The 23,025-nt window shown below is 36.5% G+C and overlaps 1 protein-coding gene across 1 annotated transcript; it reads right to left on the bottom strand.

Moving 5' to 3' along the window:
• Nucleotides 1-18,491: 18,491 nt before the first annotated feature.
• On the bottom strand, nucleotides 18,492-19,436 carry LOC140527536 (olfactory receptor 2AG1-like). The gene has a single exon (XM_072644542.1). It carries the CDS (start codon nucleotides 19,434-19,436, stop codon nucleotides 18,492-18,494), a length of 945 nt encoding a protein of 314 aa, XP_072500643.1.
• Between the last annotated feature and the right edge of the window lie 3,589 nt (nucleotides 19,437-23,025).

Here is a 23,025-nt window from a genome sequence, read left to right as displayed (position 1 = left end):
TATGGTCACAGCTCATGAGCAATACGAAGGTAGCATGGGCCTACTGCCTTTCTCTTTCTCCTATGTGTGAGGAAAGGGAAGAAGTTGCTGATGAAGAAGTTGCCTATCTTACCTTATTCTCCCTGAACCAACTCCTCCTGGTCAGCAATGGGAAGCAAAGAGGAGTCTATAGTTTGAGGAGCTTGGAATTTGCCAAGTTTTGAGAAAAAAAAGTTACATAGAATAGGAAGAACAGAGAAATGAAAAAAGAGTGCAAAAGGATCTTTTCATATTCTTGTTTTATTGTCTTCTACGAGGAATGAAAACACTAAGAGTTGTATTCCTGAGGGAGTAGTTCTGCTGTCCCATCAGATGCAACTGCTTTAGAATGCATCTCAGCTCAGTTCAGATGGCATTGTTTGATTACCTGGGATGACAACATCATGGACCTGCTATTCCAGGGTCAGGGTCTTTAATGAGTCCCAGAGAGGACATTTCTTGACTTGATTCCCATGACTCCCTTACCTGCTTAGAAGCAAGGGAGCAATTCTGATGTCCTAAGGGCAATTCTTCAAAATGATATTCTGGGGTCTTCACCAAATATGGATCATGGCATTGAGTCGTGTCCATTTTAACATATATTTTCACATTCTTCATCTCAAACTTGTATTCTTTGTCTGCTTTACAGTTTGATCACTAATCCCTATGTTGCCTTCTATTTCCTTTCACTTCTCTCTGCACACGAATTTGATTTTGTTTGTCTCTTAACATCCAAAAATGTAATAAGTATGGACCAGTTGGTAGCATGTTGATTTGTAGTCAGAAAACCTGGGTTCTGAACCCTTCCTAAAAATATTGGCTGAGTAACCCTCAACAAGGCATGTAATTTCTTAGTGTCTCTGTTCCTCTCCAACATTAGAAATTGTGAATTCTATTGATTAGTTATCCAGTAAAAATTCAACAACCCTAATTGAGTAACTGAAGGTTGGGTGTAGAAATGAATTTTGTTGTAACTGAAAGAAGCAAGTTACTTTCTGCTTCCAACCTTGGCTGGATCTCCTAGTCACATTTAGAATTCTTTCCTCTGATGGTCTTTTGTTGCCCATCTCAAAGACAGCAACATGTTTAAAACTTTAAAAACTGCATTGATCAAGGTTTCTATATAGTAAACTTAACCTCAATTAATAAATGGTGAAAGCAAGTTCAAATTAGCCTGAATTGGTTAGAGCAGGTTAAACTAGTGAAAATGAATCATGAGTAGTTAAAAAAAGGTACAAACCAGTTAAATCCAGTTTACAAGCATCCCAAACTAGTCAAAATTGGTTTAGACCTATTTCTATCTGCCAAATTTGGTTCAAACTTTCCTAACCCAGTTCAATGTACTTTAAATTGGTTCAAACTAGTCAAAATCATTTAAGGCCAGATCAAACTGATTTAAAACAGTTAAGACCAGTTCATATCAGGCAGAAGTAGTTCAAACTAGCAAAAAATGAATTCAAGTCAGTCAAAATCAGCCAAAACTGGTTTAGACCAGCTCAAACCAGTTTAGTACTACTGAGGCTGGTTCAATTTTTCAGTGAATCAAAGGTCGTTCAACTTTTGTCTAAAATGACCTCTGAGTTTAAAATATACTGAACTATAAGAAGATTCAGGAATTTTAGATCTGGACTCAGAAAGAGGAGTTCAAATTCTATCAGACACTTACTAGTTGTGTGATTTTATCTAAGTCATGCAACCTTCACTTCAGTTTCGTCAGTTGTGTATTGAGGATAATAACAGTAGTTAACTTACAGGGCTTTTGTGAGAATCAAATGTCATAATATTTGTAATGCGGTTAGCACATAGCAGGCAATATATCAGCTATTATTGTTGCTAATTATCGTTATTTACTATTAAAACAGTATATTGTGTTAAATGTTAAAACTCAGATACCTAAGTTACACAAAAATAGGAGGCATGATGAAAATGTTCTTAACAGATAATCTCGAGATCGCCCCTATTAATATGTACTATGATTTTATGTTTCTTTCTATTAATCTTTTTTCTGGCTTTGTTTTGGTAAATAATTTATTTTCTGTTTTCAACATTCACTTGCACAAGATTTTAAGTTCCAAATTCTCTCCCTATCTCTCCCCAACCCCAACTTCAAGACAGCATGCATTCTGATTACCACTTCCCCAAATCTATCTTCTCTTCTATCACCACGCTCCACCTTATACCCTTCCCCTCCATTGTCTTTCAGGGCAAGACAGATTTCTATACCCCATTGCCTGTACGATTTATTTTTCAGTTGAATATAAAAATAATTTTCTTACATTTGTTTTTAGAACTTTTAGTTTCAAATTCTCTCCTCCTTCCTCCTCCCCCATTCCTATTGATATGGCAAGCAATTTAATATAGACTATACGTGTATAGTTGTGCAAAACTCTTCTGTAACAGTCATATTGTGAAAGACTAACTATATTTCTCTACATTCTATACTGCCTTTCATTTATTCTATTCTCTCCTTTCACCCTGTTTCTTCTCCAGAGTGTTTACTTCTAATTACCCTCTTCCCCCATTTGCCTTCTCTTCTATCATTCTTGCCTCTTTATCCTCTTCCCCTCTACTTTTCTGTAGGGTAAGATAGATTTTCATACCCAACTGAGTGTGTATGCTGTTCCCTCCTTAAGCCAAATCTGATGAGAATAAGGTCCACTCATTCCTTTTCACCTCTCCTCTCTTCTCCTCCATTGTAAAAGATTTTTCTTGCCTCTTTTATGTGAGATAATTTACCTCATTCTATTTTTCTCTTTCTCCTTCTCTGAATATATTCCTGTCTCATCCCTTAATTTTATTATATCATCCCTTCATATTCAACTCATCCTATGCCGTGTGTGTGTATGTATGTACACATACACATACATACACGCACGTGTATATAAATACACACATACATTTATATATATGTATGTGTGTATGTGTATACATATATATGGAGATAGATTAGTTGGAGGGAATATATATGTATGTCTACACACACACACAAACACACACACACACATATATTCCCTCCAACTACTCTCATTCTGAATAAAATATCATGAGTTACAAATATTATCTTTCCTTGTAGGAGTATAAACAGTTCAACTTTAGAAAGTTCCTTATGATTTTTCTTCCTATTTACCTTTTCATGGTTCTCCTGCTTCTTCTATTTCAACGTCAAATTTTCTATTCAGCTTTAGTTTTTTCATCAAGAGTACTGGAAAGTCCTCTATTCCACTGGAATTTTTTCCCCTGAGGGATTGTACTAAGTTTTTCTGGGTATCTGATTCTTGGTTTTAATCCTAGTTCCTTTGTCCTCTGAAATATCATATTTCAAGCCCCTGAATCCTTAGTATAGAAGGTGCTAGATCTTGTGTTATCCTGATTTTATTTCCACAATATTAGAATTATTTCTTTATGGCTGTTTACAACATTTTGTCCTTGACCTCAGAACTCTGGAATTTGACTACCATATTTCTACGAGTTTTCCTTTGGGGATTTCTTTCAGGAGGTGATCAGTAGATTCCTTCAATATCTATTTTGCCCTTTGGTTCTAGTTTATTAGGACAATTTTCCTTGATAAATTCTTGAAAGATGATGGCTAAGCACTTTATTTGATCACGGTTTTTGGTAGTCCAATTATTTTTAAATTTTCTCACCTGGATCTATTTTCCATGTCAGTTGTTTTCACCAGTGAGATATTTCAAATTGTCTTCTATTTTTTCAAACTTTTGGTTTTGTTTTACAATGTTTTTATTTTTCATAAAGTCATTAGCTTCCATTAACTCCATTCTAATTTTTAAGGAATTATTTTCCTCAGTGAGCTTTTGGACCTCCTTTTCCATTTAGCTAATTCAGCTTTTTAAGGCTTTCTTTTCCACATTGGCTTTTTGGATCTCTTTGCCATAGGTGTTAGTCTATTTTTAAGGTATTATTTCCTTCAGCATTTTTGGAGGTCTCCTTTAGCAAGTGGCTGAATCATTTTTCATGATTTTCTTGCATCACTTACATTTTCCTTCCCAATTTTTCCTCCACTTATCTTAAATAATTTTCAAAATCCTTTTTGAGATCTTCCATGGCCTGAGACCAATTCATATTTGTCTTGGAGCCTTTGGATGAAGGAGCTTTAACTCTGTTGTGTTCTTCTGATTATATGTTTTGATCTTCCTTGTCACCAAAGTAAGATTCTATAGTCTGATTTTTTTCTACTGTTTGCTCATTTCCCCTGCCAATTACTTGAATTTTTAGATCTTTGTTAAGGTAGGTTTCTGCTTCCAGTGTGAAGAATGGTGTAGTGTACTATCATAAGTTTCAGGGGTTTTGTGCAGCTTTATTCAGAGATGTTCTTAGGGACCTGTAAATGTGCAGCTCTTCCAAGATTGTATGATTAAATGAGAGTATTTTACTCCTCTATTGGTGTGTTCTCTCGTATGTGAGTGACCTCAAGCACTCTTTTTTTTGCCTTGCCACTGTGAGGGGAATTCCCTCTTCACTGCTGCTACAAGCTCTACCATACCAGCAGTCCTCCTTGCCTCTGTGCCACCCAACATGGTGACCCAGATCCAAGCAGGGCAAAGCAGGAGAATTCTTCGTTAGCATTGGCAAAGAGATCCCTGCAATCATATTCTGATCAGCTACTTAATTCCCCCACCATCAGTGAGAATGAGAGTTCTGGAAACAGTCGCTGCTGCAACTGCTGCCATCACTACAGCCTCTACTGCTGCTACTTCTGTCACCCTGGAGCTGGGGTAGCATCATGTTACTTTGTCACACAGGTCCAACAGGCTTTTCCTACTGACCTTCCAAGTTATCCTTGGTGTTTTGGGGTTGGGAGGGGAACCATTACAGCTGTAAGAAATTCAGTGGCCTGAATCCTGTTCAGGTCTGTCTGTGTTGGCATGGCCCAAGCTGGACTGTATTCTTTTCCCAGCCCTGTGTAACTATTTTTTCCTGTCAACCTTCCAGGTTGTCTTGGGCTGGAAATTTGCTTCACTCTGTCATTTTGTGGGTTCTGCTGCTACAGAAAAGAGTACTTTTACAGGTATTTGTCGGGGTTTGAGAGGGAGCTCAAGGAAGTTGATATTTTTACTCTGCCATCTTGGCTCTTTCCCTTCTCTATCTTAATCTTGACAAGTTTGAATACAGAGTCTTCATATTTCATTATTCATTAATTCTCCAACCTCTGTTATTTTTATAATCCTTTCCCATAAACGATGTTTGAATATGCACAGAAAAAGAGAATTTTATAGTCAGGGAAGCCTTGGATTTGGAATCTAGCAATCTGGTTTGGATTCCTGGTCTTGCTTTTTAATAGCTGTATGACTCTGGGCAATCCATTTAACTTCTCTAAGGCTCTTATATAAAATGGGAGACATGATATATAAAAATTTATGTTACAGAGTTGTTATGAGGAAAGCATATATTTGATCTTTTTTTTTTCTTAGAGACTTGATCAATGGCAGGATGTTCAACTGGAAATGGTTCAGCTACCTTCTCCCTTTGACCTTCAGGTCCCTACTGCTATTGGTGGGTTGCTCCCAGAAATTCTATTTTGCAGAAAGACCAAGACTAACCATCCTTCATTCTGTCTAGACTATGACACCATGCCCTAATGTCAGCATGTTGCCCCTCCCAACTCTATTTTTTAGCTTCCTTTTACATGTTGTCTTCCCCCATTAAAGATAAGCTCCTTGACAGACTCTTCTTTTGTTGGTATTTATATCCTCTGTACTGTATCTGGAACACTTGTTCTTTAGTCATTTTCAGTCATATCCAGCACTCTGTGACCCCATTCAGGGTTTTCTCGGCAGAGATGGTGGAGTGGTTTGCCATTTCTTTCTCCAGTTCATTTTCCAGATGAGAAAACTGAGGCAAATAGGATTAAGTGACTTGCCAAGGGCCACACAGATAGTAAGTATCTGAGGCCAAATTGGCACTCAGGTAGAGGAGTGTTCCTGACTCCAGGCCAGGCACTCTATCAGCTGTGCCACCTAACCAATTAAAAATGTGGAGAAGATTTTCTTTCATTTATTTTTGTTATACCAACTTATGTAGCAGCCTTTTCCAGCAGGATTGCTGGAAGCTGTCACCAGCTTTTCCCCTCCCCTCCTGAACTCCTAATATTATCTCTAGGTTTCTTGAAGACTCAGTGTAATGAGCAGGACTCAGAGATAGTCATCTAGTTGGTGGAGGAGAGGTGGAAATTAGGAAAGCAAACTAAAATGAGTGTTTTTTCCCCATAACTTAAAAAGATTGTGGAGTGAGGCCACCTATGTGGAAGGGATAAAAAGTGGGATAGGGGAGAATACCACCTAGACCGTGAGGCAGGGGAGAAGCAAATTAAACAATTCAATCATCATAATGTAAATTGAAGGAGCAAAGGGGCTGAGGTGTTCCACTGAGGTCAGTTTTATTGAAGGTTTTTACAGTTGTCTGAGGTCATTTTGTCTGAGGTTGTATAGTTATCAGTTGCATGCTGTTAAATATTTAATTTGCTCTTCAAATTAAAAAAAAAAGCATACATGTACCTTTCCAGTTTCCAAGGTGTACCTAGCACTCTCCTGTGTGTATTCTTATAGATCTGGAAATGGATTGACCAACCCTACTGGATAATAAATTTAGAACATGGAGAATAGTCCCAAAATTATTCCTTCCAATCAAGAACAACCAATAAGCCTGAAAGAACCTTGTTGTCACACCCCGGGAACCAGGTTCAGCAGTGGCTATAAAAATGAAGATAGTAGCTTCAAAGGATGTGTTAAACATGGAGAGATTACGTCTCATGTCTATGGTCACAAAGTGGCAAATGGGGAAAGGGGCTGGGAATCAAGTCAAGTTCCTCAGATTCCAAATTCAGAGCTCTTTTAAAGGCATCAAACTGTCTCCAGTAGTGTGGAGAAGTGTAGAAGAGAAGGAAGAGAAGGAAAGCATAATAGCTTGAGAGTTAGGAAAACTTGGGTTCAAATTCTGACTCTGGTGTTTACTCAGTGAGTGGTATTTAATTCTTCAAGGTAGCAGTTAATCATTTTGAACCTGAATTTTCTGATTATAAAATGGGAACAAGAACACCTGTAGTAACCAACTCACAGGACTGTCATAAGGCTCAAATGATATCATGTATATTGCTACATAAATTTGATGGAATACTAGTCTACTCTAAGAAATGAGGAGTGTGATAGTTTCAGGAAAACCTGGGAAGACTTATATGAACTGATATAAAGTCCAATATGTAGAACATAGAGAACAATGTACATATAACAGCAATATTGTACAATGGTCAACTGGGAACGAGGATGACTTAGCTATTCTAGCTCATGCAATGATCCAAGATAGCTAATGTTCATCTTCTGGAAGAAGTCTTTGAACACAAAATCTCATAATCATAGTGTTACATAGTGTTACAACATCCATGTAGTCCCACCTGTGACTGATTTATAATTGCATCAACGTCTTATACTTATCTCTAGGAAGGGAGAACCTACTACTTTCCCAGGTTTCACTTTAACATATCTCTAAATGATAGAAAGACTTTCCCTGGATGGCCCATTAATTCTCTGTGTGACCTTGAGTGAGTTACATCACCTTTGTGGACATCAGTTTGCTCATCTTTAGAATGAAGAGGTGGCATCAATGGGTAATAGTTTTCATTTTGCCCTTAGGAAAAGAAATCAGTTCTCTCTCTCAGCAATCAAGAATCATTCAGCTGAAGCTTACTGTGAAATCTATGTCTAACTTCTAGAGCCTGAACAACTTTGAAGCTCTTGTACACTGTTTTCAATTCTCCTCCTTAAACTCCTATGTCAGCTTTTTTTGAGTTATTAGTTCTTCCTAGTTTTCCCATATTACATGAGAACCTCTTGCTTCTTAGAGAGTTGTTTCACTTGAAAATTTACAACTCCTCAAACTTTTGCTGTCAGATCAATAGTCCTTTAAAAATATTGTACCTCAGTCTCCAGATGTTTATATGATTCCTTTTTCGGTACTAGTGTTGTGAAAGTGTTACCTTTGGCAAAAAAAAAAGAGTTTCTAACAAATAAACTGAAATACATATCATGTTTATATATGTTTATGTATATATGTGTGTATGTATATGTATGTATTAATGTACATACTATTTTAATTAATTTATTTTTAGTTTTCAACCTTCACTTCTATAAGTTCTATGAGTTCTAAATTTTTCTCTCTCCTTCCCACCCTGCTCCAAATGGCAGAATGCAATCTGATATAGGCTATACATGTACAATCATATTAAACATACCTCCACATGTCATGTTGTGAAAGAAGAATCAGAAAAAAGGGAAAAACCACAAGAAAGGTGAAACAACAAGAAATAGAAATTGTATGCTTTGATTTGCATTCAGATTCCAAAGTTCTTCTTCTGGATGTGTCTTTTGAGTCTTTTGTAATTGTCTTACATCCTTGCATTGCTGAGAAGAGCTAAAGTTTATCAAAGTTGGTCATCACACAAAGTTACTGTTCCTGTGTACTGTGTTCTCCTAGTTCTGCCCATTTCAGTCAGTGTCACTTCATGTAAGTCTTTCAAGGTTTTTCTGAAGTCTACATTTTCATCATCCCTTGCAGAACAATAATATTCCATTACATTCATATACCACAAATTGATCAGCCATTCCCTGATTGATGGGTATCCCCCTAACTTCCAATTTGGCCTACTGGCCAAAAAGAACTGCTATAAATATTTTTGTACATGTGGTTCCCTTTCCCATTTTCATACTCTCTTTGGAATACAGACCAAAAGGGCTCTTTCTGGGTGAAAGGGTGTGAAAGTTTTATAACCCTTTGGGCATTGTTCAAAATTTCTGTCTGGGAGTCAAGATGTCAGAGTGAGAGCAACTAAGCTCTTAGTCAAACTCCTTCAGATACCTCTACAAAGAGAATCTGACAAAATTTTGGAGGGACAGAATCTAATTGGAGACAGACTGTGGCAGATTCACAACCCAGAACAGAATGGAAGGTTGACAGCAAGGCTCTGTTCTGCGGGGATGGAGAAGCACACAGCGCACAGCCCGGTGTATCCCCACCACAGTAGGGCAGAGTAGGAAAGGTGGTCTGAGGCACTGGCAGCATGGCATAATCTTGGGCATAACAGTCCAAGATGGGAATGCAGCAGAATGGAGCTAGTGAGAGCTGTGAAGTCCCAGATATCTGCAGCAGATGCTCCTGAGATTATTAGCTCACAGATTAAATGTCTGTAAGTCACCTACTTGAACTTCTGGGAGCCAAAATGGTGGAGTGATTGGTAAATGCTCTCTCCTCTCCCCTTCTTAACCTTGAAAGAACAATAAAATAATTCCCCAGAAAAACCTCGGATTAGTGGGGATCAGCAGAAGGGGCAAACAGTCTTGTAGTAGGTGAGGCTAGGAAAATTGCTAAGGAGAATTTCACTTGCTGTGGCAGAGGACCGGATATGTCCCAGACAGCCTCACCCCAGTGAACCAGGAGGAGATACAGAGCCCCAGGGTGGTGGAGTCTTGCAACCACCAACACCAGTACCCCAGGCATACCTCAGCACTCCAGAGGAAATGGAAGGACACTAGGGCAGCCAGGATCATGAACTACTGAGATTGTCATTGGTCTAGATCAGCTGAGGAGATCTCCTATGAACAAACTACACCTCACTCACACTTAGCAAGCTAACACCAGGGCAAATCCAGGGAAATACAAAAAGGACTTCATTTGGCCTCTGCTTTCTCACACCAGCCAGCTCAGTACCAGGTTCTTTAGCTTTTAGCTGAAAGAACCAAAGGTCAGTGTCATTATCATGAGTAAGTAATAAAGCAGGAAAGAAAAGACCATAGAATCTTTCTATGGGGACAAGGATCAAAACAAAAATACCAAAAGATAAGCATTGAGGTTGTACTCCCATATGAAACATCAGAAGGCACAATGAACAGGTTGCAAGCAAAGATCACTCTTGGAAGAGCTGAGGAAGGACGTTAAAAGCTATATTAGAGAAATAGAAGAAAAACTGGTCAATGATTTTAAAAGTATGAAAAAAGAATTCACAGACGAGAACAGTTCCTTAAAAAGGAAAATTGGACAAGTGGAAAAGGGAGCACAAAACCTAACTGGGAAAATTGGATAAATGGAAAAGGAAGTACAAAAATTAACTGGAGAAAATAATTCCTTAAAAGGAATAATTGGACAGATGGAAAAGGACATGCAAAAGTTAACTGAAGAAAACAATTTGATAAAAACTGGAATTGGGCAAGCAGACTGTAATGACTCAATGAGACATCAAGAATCAGTCAAACAAGATCTAAACAATGAAAAGATAGAAGAAAATGTAATATATCTAATTGGAAAAACAACTGACCTAGAAAATATATCCAGGAGAGAAAGTCTAAGAATTATTAGCCTACCAGAAAGTCATAATCAACAATACAGCCTGGACAATAACTTCCAAGAAATCATCAAAGAAAATTGTCCAGAAGTCCTAGATCTAGAGGGAGAAATAGTCATCGAAAGAATCCACTTTCCACCTCCCAAATGAGATCTCAAACTAAAAACACCAAGGAATATTGTTGCCAAATTTCAGAACTATCAAGTGAAGGAGAAAATATAACAGGCTGCCAGAAAGAAACCATTAAAATATCTAGGAGCTACAGTCAGGATCACACAGATCCTTGCAGCTCCTACATTTAAAGATCACAGGAATTGGAATATGATATTCTGTAAGGCAAAGGAGCTGGGACTACAATCAAGGATCAATTACCCAGCAAAGTTCAGCATAATATTTCTGGCAAGGAGATGGACACTCAATGAAAAAAGGGATTTCCAGACCTTTCTGATAAAAAGACCAGAACTTGATAGAAAATTCAATCTTCAAACACAGGTCTCAAGAGAGGCATACAAAAGTAAACAGGGAAAAAGAAAAAGGTATTATTCAATATGGGCAAACTGTTGCTATCCCTATAAGGAATGATGATCCTTGTAAAAGAGAGTAAAAGAGAGGGGAGCTGAAAGAAGGAAGGGAAGACTGTGGGAGGTGGTGGTCAAGAATTGAACCTATGTTGTGGAGGGGCGGGAGAAGGGAGAATTCAAATAAAAAAATATGGGAAAGAGGATGGAGGGAAAGACACAGATAGTAATCATAACTGTGAATGTGAATGGGATGAACTCTCCTATAAAATGGAGATGGATAGCAAAATGGATTAAACACCATAATTCAACAATATGTTGTTTACAAGAAACATATTTTAAATTAGGGGATGCACACAGGGTAAAAGTAAAAATGTTGGAAAAGAATATATTGTGCTTCATCTGATGTAAAAAAGCAGGGGTAGCAATTCAAATCTCAGACAAAGGAAAAGCAGAAATAGATCTAATCAAAAGAGATATGGAAGGAATCTGTATCCTGATAAAAGGCATCATAGGCAACAAAGCAATATCATTGCTAAACATATATGCTCCAAGTGGTATAGCATCCAGATTCTTAAAAGAGAAGTTAAGGCAGTTTCAGGAAGAAAGAGACAGCAAAACTCTATTAGTGGGGGATCTCAACCTCCCCCTCCCTGAAATAATAAAATAAATAAGATAAATCTAACCTAAAAATAAACAAGAAAGAAGTTAAGGAGGTGAATAAAACTTTGGATAAGGTAGATATGATAGATCTCTGGAAAAAATAGAATGAGGATAGAAAGGAATATACCTTTTTCTCAGACATACCTGGCACATATACAAAAATTGACCATGTACCAGGGCATAAAACGCTCACAATTCAGTGCAGAAAGGCAGAGATAGTCAATGCATCCTTCTCAGATCATAATGCAATAGAAATTATATGTAATAAAAGGCCATGGAAAGATAGATTAAAATTTAATTGGAAACTAAATAATCTAATCCTAAAGAATGAGTGGGTTAAACAGCAAATCACAGAAACAATCAACAACTTCATTTAAGAGAATGACAATAATGAGACAACTTATCAAACCTTATGGGATACTGAAAAAGCAGCTCTTAGGGGAAGTTTTATATCTTTGAATGCCTACATAAATAAAATAGAGAAAGAGGAGCTCAATGAATTGGGCATGCAGTTGAAAAAGCTAGAAAAAGAACAAATTGAAAATCCCCAAGTAAATAGCAAATTAGTAATACTGAAAACCAAAGGAGAGATTAATAAAATTCAAATTAAAAAACTATTGAACTAATAAATACAACTAAGAGTTGGTTTTATGTAAAAGCCAATAAAATTGATAAACCTTTGGTTAATTTGATTAAAAAAAGAGGAAAACCAAATTACCAATATCAAAAATGAAAAGAGTGAATTCACCTCCAATGAAGAGGAAGTTAAAACAAAAATTGGAAATTATACTTTGCCCAACTTTATACCCATAAATTCTACAATCTAAATGAGATGGATGATTATTTTAAAAAGTAATAGATTGCAAAAATTAACAGAAGAGGAAGTTAAATACTTAAATAATCCTGTCTCAGAAAAAGAAATTGAACAAGCCATCAGTGAACTCCCCAGGAAAAAATCTCCAGGGACAGATGAATTTACAAGCGAATTCTATCAAACACTTAAAAAACAGTTCATTCCAAAACTATATACAGTATTTGGGAAAATTGAGGAAGAAGGAATCCTCCAAAATTCTTTTTATGATACAAATATGGTTTTGATGTGTGTTTGTCCTTCATTGCCAAAGAAGACCATGGCATCAGAGAAATAATGACATGACTTGCACTTGACTTTATTTTGAGTGAGGGAGGGCAGAGCTGGTCACCAGTCTCACTTCTCCTCCAGAGCCACCTGAATCCAGTGACCAGATATTCATCAGGATGACTGGAGATGACCTAAGATGAGGCAATTGGGGTTAAGTGACTTGTCCAAGGTCACACAGCTAGTGAGTGTCAAGTGTCTGAGGTGAGATTTGGACTCAGATCTTCCTGACCGTGATACTAGTGCTCTATCCATGGCACCATCTAGTTGCCCCAGGTATGTTTTTGATATCTAAACTAGGAAGAGCCAAAACAGAGGATGAAAATTATAGACCAATTTCACTAATGAATATAGATACAAAAATTTTAAATAAGATATTAGCAAAGTGAATACAGCAACTTATCATGAGAAGAATACAATATGATCAGGTAGGATTATACCAGGAATGTAGAACTGGTTCAATATTAGGAAAATTATTAACAGTATTGATCATATCAGCAGCAAAACTAACAGAAACCACATAATTATCTCAATAAATGCAGAAAAAACTTTTGACAAAATACAATACCCATTCCTACTGAAATCACTGGAGACCATAGGAATAAAGGGAACTTTCCATAAGATAATAACCAGTATCTACCTAAACCCTTCAGCAAGCATTATATGCAATGGAGATAAGCTAGATGCATTTCCAATAAGATCGGGGGTCAAAGAACAATGTCCATTATCACCACTATTGTTCAATATGGTACTAGAAATGTTAGCTGTAGCAGTAAGAGAAGAAAAAGAAACTGAAGGAATTAGAACAGCCAAAGAAGAACTTATGTTATCACTCTTTACAGAAGATAAGATGATATACTTAGAGAATTTTAGAGATTCAAGTGAAAAAACTACTGGAAGTAATAAACAACTTTGGCAAAGTTGCAGGTTACAAAATAAACCCACACAAGTCTTCTGCATATCTATATATTAGTAACAAAGTCCAACAGCAAGAGATAGAAAGAGAAATTCCATTTAAAACTAGGGCAGACACTATAAAATATTTGGGAGTCTACTTGCCAAAACAAATGCAGGGACTATATGAACAGAATTGTGAAATGCTTTTCACACAAATAAAGTCAGATTTAAGTAAGTGGAAAAACATCAGTTGCTTGTGGGTAGGCGGAGCCAATATAATAAAAAATGTCAATTCTACCTAAATTAATTTACTTATTCAATGCCATACCAATCAAACTATCAGATAATTATTTTGTAGAGCTATAAAAAATAATATCAAAATTTATCTGGAAGAAAAAAGGCCCAGAATATCAAGGAAACTAATGAAGAGAAATACTAGGGAAAGTGGCCTAGCTCTACCAGATTTCAAATTGTTTTATAAAACAGCAGTTATCTAAACCACTTGTTACTGGCTAAAAAATGGAAGGGTAGACCAGTGGAATTGGTTACATCCTCAAGACACAGTAGTCAATGAATATAGCAATCTACTCTTTGATAAGCCCAAAGACCCCAGCTTCTGGGATAAGAATTCACTGTCTGACAAAAATTGCTGGGAAAACTGGATAACAGTGTGACAGAAACTAGGCGTAGACCAATGCCTGACACTGTCCACAAGAATAAAGTTCAAATGGGTAAATGATCTTGGTACAAAGTTTGATACTGTAAACAAATTGGTGGAGCAATGAATAGTGTATCTATCAGATTTATGGAGAAGGGAAGAATTTTTCACTAAACAAGAGACAGAAAGCACCATGAAGTATAAAATGGATAATTTTGATTACATTAAACTGAAAAGTTTTTGCACTGCCAAATCCAATGCAACCGAGGTTTAGAGGGATGCAGAAAAGTGGGAAAGAATTTTTGCTAGTGTCTGTGATAAAGGCTTCATTTCTAAAATATATAGAGAACTGAGTCAAATGTAAAAGAGTACAAGTTGTTCCCCAATTGATAAATGATCAAAGGATATGAACAGGGCATTTTCAGAGGAAGAAATCAAAGCTATCTATAGTCTTAGGAAAAAATGCTGTAAATCACTATCTATTAGAGAGATGAAAATCAAAACATCTCTGAGGTACCACATTACACCTACCAGATTGGCTAACTGGACAAAACTGGAAGATGATAAATGTTGGAGAAGATGTGGGAGAATTGGAAAAGGAATTCATTGTTGGTGGAGCTGTGGGCTTATCCAACCATTCTGGAGAGCAATGTGGAACTATGCCCAAAAGGCTATGGAAATGTGCATACCCTTTGACTCAGCAATACCACTTCTAAGACTGTATCCCAAAGAGATCATAGGAATGCGAAAGGGTCATACATGTTCAAAAATATTTATAGCAGCTCTCTTAGTAGTGGCCAAAAACTGGAAATCAAGGTGATGTCCATCAATTGGGGAATGACTGAATAAATTGTGATATATGAATGTAATGGAATACTATAGTGCTGTAAGAAGTGATGAACAGGAAGACTTCAGAGAGGTCTGGGAAGACTTATATGAACTCATACTGAGTGAAAGGAGCAGAACCAGGAGAACTTTATACACAGTAACAACCACAGTGTGCCAGGAGTTTTTCTGGGAGAGTTAGTGCTTCACTGCAGTGCAAGGACTTAAATAATTCCCAATGGTCTATTAAGGTAAAATTCCTTCCACATCTGCCAGCAACTGGTGGATCGGAGGCAAGGCAGTTGATAGAAAAGAAAGAGATAACAGCAGCGAGGGTTAGATGAGCCTGTACTATCTGTACATGACTGATTTATTGATCTGAGGGTCAAGATTTATATACTCTCTTAAGCATGCAAGGAAGCAAGGTTATTCCCATGAGAACCTTTTTAGTTTACATCTTTTACTTCCGTATCTTAGTTCCTTCTGCATAACAACCTCAGGGTGCACAATCAGGGTCAGGATAATCTCATCCTTGCTTATCAGGAATGAGATGGTATGCTAATTATCTTGAGAACATCAGCCTTTACCCTAGTACAAGTCTCAAGTAAAACCTGGACAGTACCTCATATTCTGGACTCCATCAGTACTGTCCCTCTACACACATCTAAGGAAAAAACTATGAGGGAAAGGGGAAAGGAAGGGGAAGAATCTAAGACACATGGAAGTGATTACAGAACACTAAAAAACAAATAAAATAATAATAATAAAAAATAATGGAATAAAATAAAATATAGCTTAAAAAAACAAAAACTGCTCTCCAGAATTATTTGATCAGTTCACAACTCCACCAGCAATGCAGTAATGTTCCTATTTTTGCACATACTCCCACATAATCAAAGTCTTTTCTATTTTTTAATAATCTTTTTACAAACTTTTTTCTTTCATAACATGACCAGTCTGGAAATACCTTTTACATAATTGAATATATATATAAATTATATGAAATTTCTCACTATCTAAAAGAGGGAAAAGGAAAGAAAGGTACAGAGAAAATTTAGAACTCAAAATTTTATAAAAAATGAATGTTAAAAATTACCTTTTCATCTAATTTGAAAAAAAATAAAATACTACTAAAATTTAAAAAAGGACCACACCCATATAAATGGTGAATTTAATTGATAAATGTGGGTTTTGTTCTGATTACTCCTCTGACCTGTCATTTCCCTTCTCTCTCCCTCTTCTCAGACCTCTCTGCACCCTGAGAGATATTGAAATTATGTCAATTAATAATTCTGCAATGGCCTCTAAGTGTTAAATTGAAACAAAGAGTCAATCAACACAGCAAACTTCATTATTGTCTTATTTTAAGAAATTGCCATATGTACTCTAACCTTCAGCAAACCCCACTCCGATCAGTCAGCAGCCATCAAAATTCAGTCAAGACCACCCTACTCCACAGAAAAATATTATGACGCCTTGAAGGTTCAGGTGATAGCATTTTAATAAGTATTTTTTTTATGATGAAGTGTATACATTTTTTAGAAACAATACTATTGAACACTTAATAGACTACAGTATAGTGTAAACATACCTTTTATATCCATTGGGGAAAAAATTCATGTGACTCTATTGAGATATTTTCTTTATTGTGATCATCTGGAACAGAAATTGCAATATTGCTGAGGTATATAATGTTGTGAGTGGTGTGGAGGGCAGTAAGGGAATATATGTGGGGGATGTCAAAGCAAAAAACACAAATATAGAAAAAAGATTGAATATATATGGTGCATAGAATGACATTGAAGTTGGGAACTTGGGTGAGATAGGGGTTTTGCAGTTGGAAAGAGATTTTTTTTTTGGAAAGATAGTGAATTCTTCTTTGGACCTGTTGCTTTTAGGAAAAATATAGGACATCCAATTTGAGCTATTAAAAAGTATCTGGTAAAGGGAGATTGGAACCCAGGAATGAGGGTAGGGATGGATACAGAGATCTGGGAATCATTTGCACAGAAATGTTATTTTCAGTCCATGTGACTTGATGAGGTCCCAAAATGAGAGAGTATAAAAAGACAAAAGTACTACCTGGCACAGTACTTCGGAGCGATCTTCCTTGCACTAAATTATATTTCTTACAAAGTTGAGAAGAAGCATACATATAAAGAATTCAGGGTATTTCACCACAACCCTCAAGTGAAAGGATTGAAGAAGTGCCTCTTTGATATTTACCTTATTAGGAAAAATGTAGAACTTTGAAAGAATGAATGAAGGAAATATTGAGAAAGAAAAACAGAGGAAAAAGAAGAGAACTGAGATTCTCTTGAATGAAAGCTAGTAGTACAGGTTTGTTATTTTAAGGAGATACTTTATATTTTCAATCCCTTTCCCAACTCATATCCAATCTACTTTGAGCTGCTTTAATGAATTCAATATATTTTATGCCAAGCAGATGTTTTTGAAGATGATAATGATAACAATAATAACACCAAATATAATAATCTTGTTATGATCATAGCTGATATTTGTATAGTTCTTTCAGGCTTGCCAAGTCTTTCACATATGTTATTTAGTCCTCACCATAACTCAGGAATGTAAATGTTTTTGTTATTCCCATTTTACAAATAAGAGTTATGTGACTTTCCCAAAGTCAAACAACCAGTATGTGTCTGATGCTGGATTTTAGCTCAGAAGTTCTTGACTTCAGATCTGGTCATCCCTCTTCTGTCCTTGAAGGACATTTTACTGACCTTGGAAGGAAAGGGAAAATACAACAGGTTTGACCTCACAAGGAAACTTTCTCTAGGCTCTCCATTAGAGTGGTTTTCTAAAGTCAGGAATAACAAAAAAAGAGACTTGGATCCTTTAAAATTATTTTATGGACACATATAATTCCAATTACCTGTTATAGGAAGTACTTTTACAATGCATAACAAAGCTAAGGCCTAAAGTCTCCAAGAAATACAGGAATTTAAATTGATTGGATATGAAAAATACCTCCTTCTAATCCCCATAACGTTCCCAGGAATCTAACTTTGCCACATGACTATAGAGGGACACATTTTATGTTAGTTTTCAAAACTGGAAAAGTGTATTCTTCAACCCTGAAGTTGCTGTTTTTCATGACAGTTCCTTAGAAAAATTCTAGAATGCGTTAAGAAGTGTCAATTTTGTTACCTGGGCACAGTTATTTCTATGAATTAGAGAGCTCACATAGTTTGTACCTCTCTAGAATTTAACTTATTTTGCTTCTGCAAATGCCTTTCACATCTTGAATTACCTATGTATAAAATGCAGTAGTGTTGAAGAATGAAAAGGAAAAAATTTGATTAAGGTGCCCCATGAGATGTTCAAGTTAGACAGAAGCAAGCTTAGAGAGAAATTGTTAGCTACTAGCTCTCAGCTGGAAGATCAAGCAGATGCCTGTTCAGAATTCTACAATTTTGGTATTGAGGGGCCTTTCCCTAGAAAATTCTTCAGGGCTCCCAGTATATCCTTGTTTCTCAGACTATAGATCAGGGGGTTCAGGGCTGGAGTAACAATGGTATAGAACACAGAGAAGATATTGTCCCTCTGAGGGCTGTGGTAAGCACTGGGCAGGACGTATATCAACACTACATTTCCATAGTAGAGCCCAACCACTGTCAGATGGGATGAGCAGGTAAGGAGAGCTTTCTGTCTCCCCTGTTTTGAGGGCATGTTAAACACAGTAGTCAAAACTAGCGTATAGGAGGCAAGGATAGTAGAGAGGGGAATGAGGGTCAATGTCATACCCATTGTGTATACCATGAACTCGTACTTTGTGGTGTCAATACATGCCAGCTTCAATAAAGGAGGAATCTCACAGAGCAGATGTCTTATCTCCCTGTTTTTACAGAAAGGGAAGTGCATAGTGTATATGGTGTATACAAGGGCATTCACAGTTGCCACAAGCCAGGATGTGGCCACCATGGACCAGCAAACTTTTGGTCTCATCAAGATCGTATACTTGAGAGGATGTCTAATGGCCACAAAGCGGTCATATGACATGAAAGCCAACAGGGTGTCTTCAGCACCTCCAATTATCAGTATCATAAAAATCTGAAATCCACAGCCTGACAAAGAGATAGTGCTCTGTCCACGCAGGTAATCCACAAATGTTTTGGGAGAAACGGTACTTGTATAGAGCACATCCATAAGTGAGAGCTGGCTGATCAAGAAGTACATAGGCACATGGAGCCTCTTGTCCATCGCAACCAACAGGAGCAAAAGGCCATTGCAGATCACAGCCACTAGGTAGAGGAATGTGATTGCAGCACAAACCAGTCCAGGGTACTTACTATCTTGGAGAATTCCAATGAGGACAAAACTCGTCTCCAAGGTTGTATTCCAGAGTTCCATTGCACAGGCTCTCTTGTTCCTGGATCAAAATAGAGAGATAATACACAGGCCCCACATATCCATGAATACTATAAATGTATGATGTTACAGGACACCAAAAGTCAGTACATGTTAAGTCAATAAGGTCAGAGCCTTCCCATAGACCAAATGTATTCATGGCAACAGTTATTCAGCTTGCTTTCTGATAAAAATATTTCTTCTCTAACAATTGACAAAGATGACCACCAAATTAGCCAGGTAAAGCTGATGGATTAATTGAGAATATGTGCATCTGTACAAACCTCTCAACAGAACTATTATAAGGCATAAACCCATGTTAAATATATTAAGTATTTGGAGTACTGGAATGACATTATTCTTTTGTATTTTCTTCAGAATTTTACTTGTTTTAGGATTTTTAAATTCTTGCTTGCATTTGTAACTTTTGTTGTGTACTGCGTAAAGGTAATTAATACGTATAGATTATATATATACACATATATATTTAATTGATTATATTTTTGCAAATATGAAGATCAAGATGCCAGGGATAGTTGGATGAATTTTGGAGAGGAATGATAAGGAGAAGAAAACTGAATAGATACAATTAGGCTTCTATTTCTTCATGTCCCATAATTTTATGAATTTATATTTTTGTGTTGCATCCCTCTTATTTTGTTTTTCTTTTCCTCTAAAACTCAGATGGTGGGAATTTGTGTGAGGATGGACCAGGAAGATTGATAGTTGTGAGAGAAAGAGGTATTGAGGTTAAGGGTCAGAGAAAAAAGGTTTCATGGTCCAGTGACAGCAATATCTTTTTTTTTTTTCTGGTGCTTTTTGATAAATCTACTCATCCAATTTCATGAGAGATTACCTGTAGTTTGAAAAGTTGAATATCCATGATAATGGCAAGACAGGCAGGACTGAATTCTCTGCCTGGTTTATGAGTCTTCACCCCAACTTCACTTAGAGTATTAATCTGTAAACTCACCTTTCCACCTCTTCTTCTGGAGCAGTTGTTTCCATTTAATGGCTTTCTAACACCTTCTGTATTTGTGGCAGTTGTCCAAGGGGTTCAGACTAAAAATTCTCTGAAGGCTCTTTGAGCAGGTAATAATTGGCCAATTTTATTACAAATGTATTTTTCTCCTGTGACAACAAGCTGTGTATTTTTGAACCTTCATAGGTTTATTTCTGCAGTAATTCAAAACTGTTATGATTATGTACATAATCATTTTGGTTATTTCTGTGCAAAAATTTTCTCAAATTCTGCCTCTTGTGACCAACATTTCTTTCCATGTCACAACCTGTCATCAAATTGCTTATAAACCACCACAAGGGTTAAATCACTTTCAAGTCCTTATTTATTTAACTAAGGATATTATTTGTGTTAAATGAAAATTTAAAATTAATTTAATATGAAATTTTCTAGATATTAGTGTGAGTATGAGATATGGCTGATTCCTTTTAATTTTTATAGTATATTTCAAATAATCTATTGGCAATTATTTTATAAAAACAAATTTATTATTTTATATTTAAAGTTTTCAAATTACAAGTAAAATAAATTTTAAAATTTATGAATGTAAGTACACAATGTACTTCTTACTTTTTAGTTTTGGGGCAAAAATTACTATAGTTATTGCAAACACTTCTATATTAAAGCATCCCAGTGATTCACAACACATTTTGCCGTAGGAAAGGTTTGCAGAACATAATACCTTGTGAATTACCGTTTTAGAGTATTGAGTATGGAGTGAGAATTATTTTCCTACCAACGGGAGGATAAAGAAATTCAACTATATGTGTTCTATGACTCCTTTGTTCAGATTGATCCTATGCCTGGAGTTTTGTGGGCAGACTTCGAAGGATCAGGAGGGAGAGTCGGAGTCTTACACTTGTTTGGCAAATGAAAACATTTTAATTATCCTTTGCAGTATTATTAAACATTGTTTCTTTAAATATGTTGTGTATATATTTTTATATTTTCTATTGGAAAGCCAACTCTATGGTGCAAAATTCCCTTCACTAATGTTTAATAAACCATAGCTAGACCAAGTGAAAAAAGGCAGGATTGCAGGGGTGCGATAAAAAAGTCCACTAATTTTTATTAGATAGGTCATGGCTCCACATAGTTCTTGAGAATAAGTTGGCCAGCTGACCTATTCATGGAAACAGTGCCGGAAGAAAAAAAGAGTTCTGACTCTTGGCGAACCAAAGGAAAAATTAGACTTACTAAAATCTTCTACCCACAGGTCATGCACAAACTTCAGGCGGAGTGGCTATCAATGACACAGGTCACTAAGTGGGTCTGCTTCTGTGTGCAAAATTAAGGTATAGAATTGTTATGAGAGAAGTGCAAAGAAATGTCAGTCTGTTATTAAACAATTTTCTTTCTGCTCATGTGTCAACATCTCTTTGATCCTGTTTGCATAAAAACCAGGAAATAATATATTAATTGTAAATGAAAGGTAATTGAGAAGACTGCTTCATTCCAGTGACAGAAAATAGAAAACTCATCTTGACAAATTAAATATTACTCAGCAGGCCATCCCCCCCACCCCCCAATCATCCCTCGCATCAGTATATGTTTATGGCAAACAGGTGGTTTTCCACAACATTTAGTCCCAAGATTTGTCCAAGAAACTTAACCCCCCCCAAAGTTTAAGGGCCTGGGATAGCCCAATTTTGCAGTAACTTTGTGGGAGTATGGCATGATTGTGTTCCTATCGGTACGAAATAGAAGTTATGTATGTACATTTTATAGATTGTACTCTAAAAATCAGTCACTGAACTCATTTTGAAAAGAAGGGATGTGTTTCCAAGATTATTTACCAATGGTTTCCAGAATTTTGATTGGTTAGTTGGTAAGGTTTGAGTGAGCCTCAGAGGAGGAGAGATTACTGAGTCAGGGAAGTAGGGGAAGACCATTTGGATCAGTGAGGTGAGGAAATGAATGAAAATAAAGCTGGTGCTGGAAAGGGAGGCTAGGGATTGTGTGTAACTAGGAAGGAGATGGCTATTATAGAGAGCTGGAAGGTGGAAAGTATGGGAAAGAAATATCTTAAAGATAATAGATACTTTGTTACCTATGGAGCAGTATTTTAGAGGAAACAGTAGAAGGCACGGGTAACTTCACAGTGAAAAATTGGTAAAATTAGATCATGAGGAGTGGGAATAAGGAATTGGACAATGGAGTGCCCAATACAGGATTTGAAAGATAACAGGGGTGGTTGTGGTTCAGAATGACATGAAGAATGTGTTAATCATCAAAGAATGAGTGCAGATAGGTTGTCAATGTCCATAAGAGTTTAACTTTAGGATGGGGTCTTCCCAAGGCCTTAGTTCAGGAGGAGACAAACACTGGAAGGTGAAGGAATGGTGTTATTCTTCTTTACCCCAAATCCAGAGATGAGGCTAGAAAAATGATGAAATGTTCTTTCTTTTCCTCTCAGAAGAGTGGAGCCTGTGATATGACATAATTATGAAATGGTGATAAAGATGATAATTAATTTAATGTTTTAATGTACGTATGACAAAACATGGGGATGGAAATAAGAATAAGGAAAATTTGCGTGAAATAAGGAATTGAAAGAGTAAAATGAAGTTC

The sequence above is a fragment of the Notamacropus eugenii genome, chromosome 1 (genome assembly GCF_028372415.1).
Source record: "Notamacropus eugenii isolate mMacEug1 chromosome 1, mMacEug1.pri_v2, whole genome shotgun sequence".
NCBI lineage: Eukaryota > Metazoa > Chordata > Mammalia > Diprotodontia > Macropodidae > Notamacropus > Notamacropus eugenii.
This window is presented reverse-complemented; position numbering and strand designations above follow the sequence as displayed.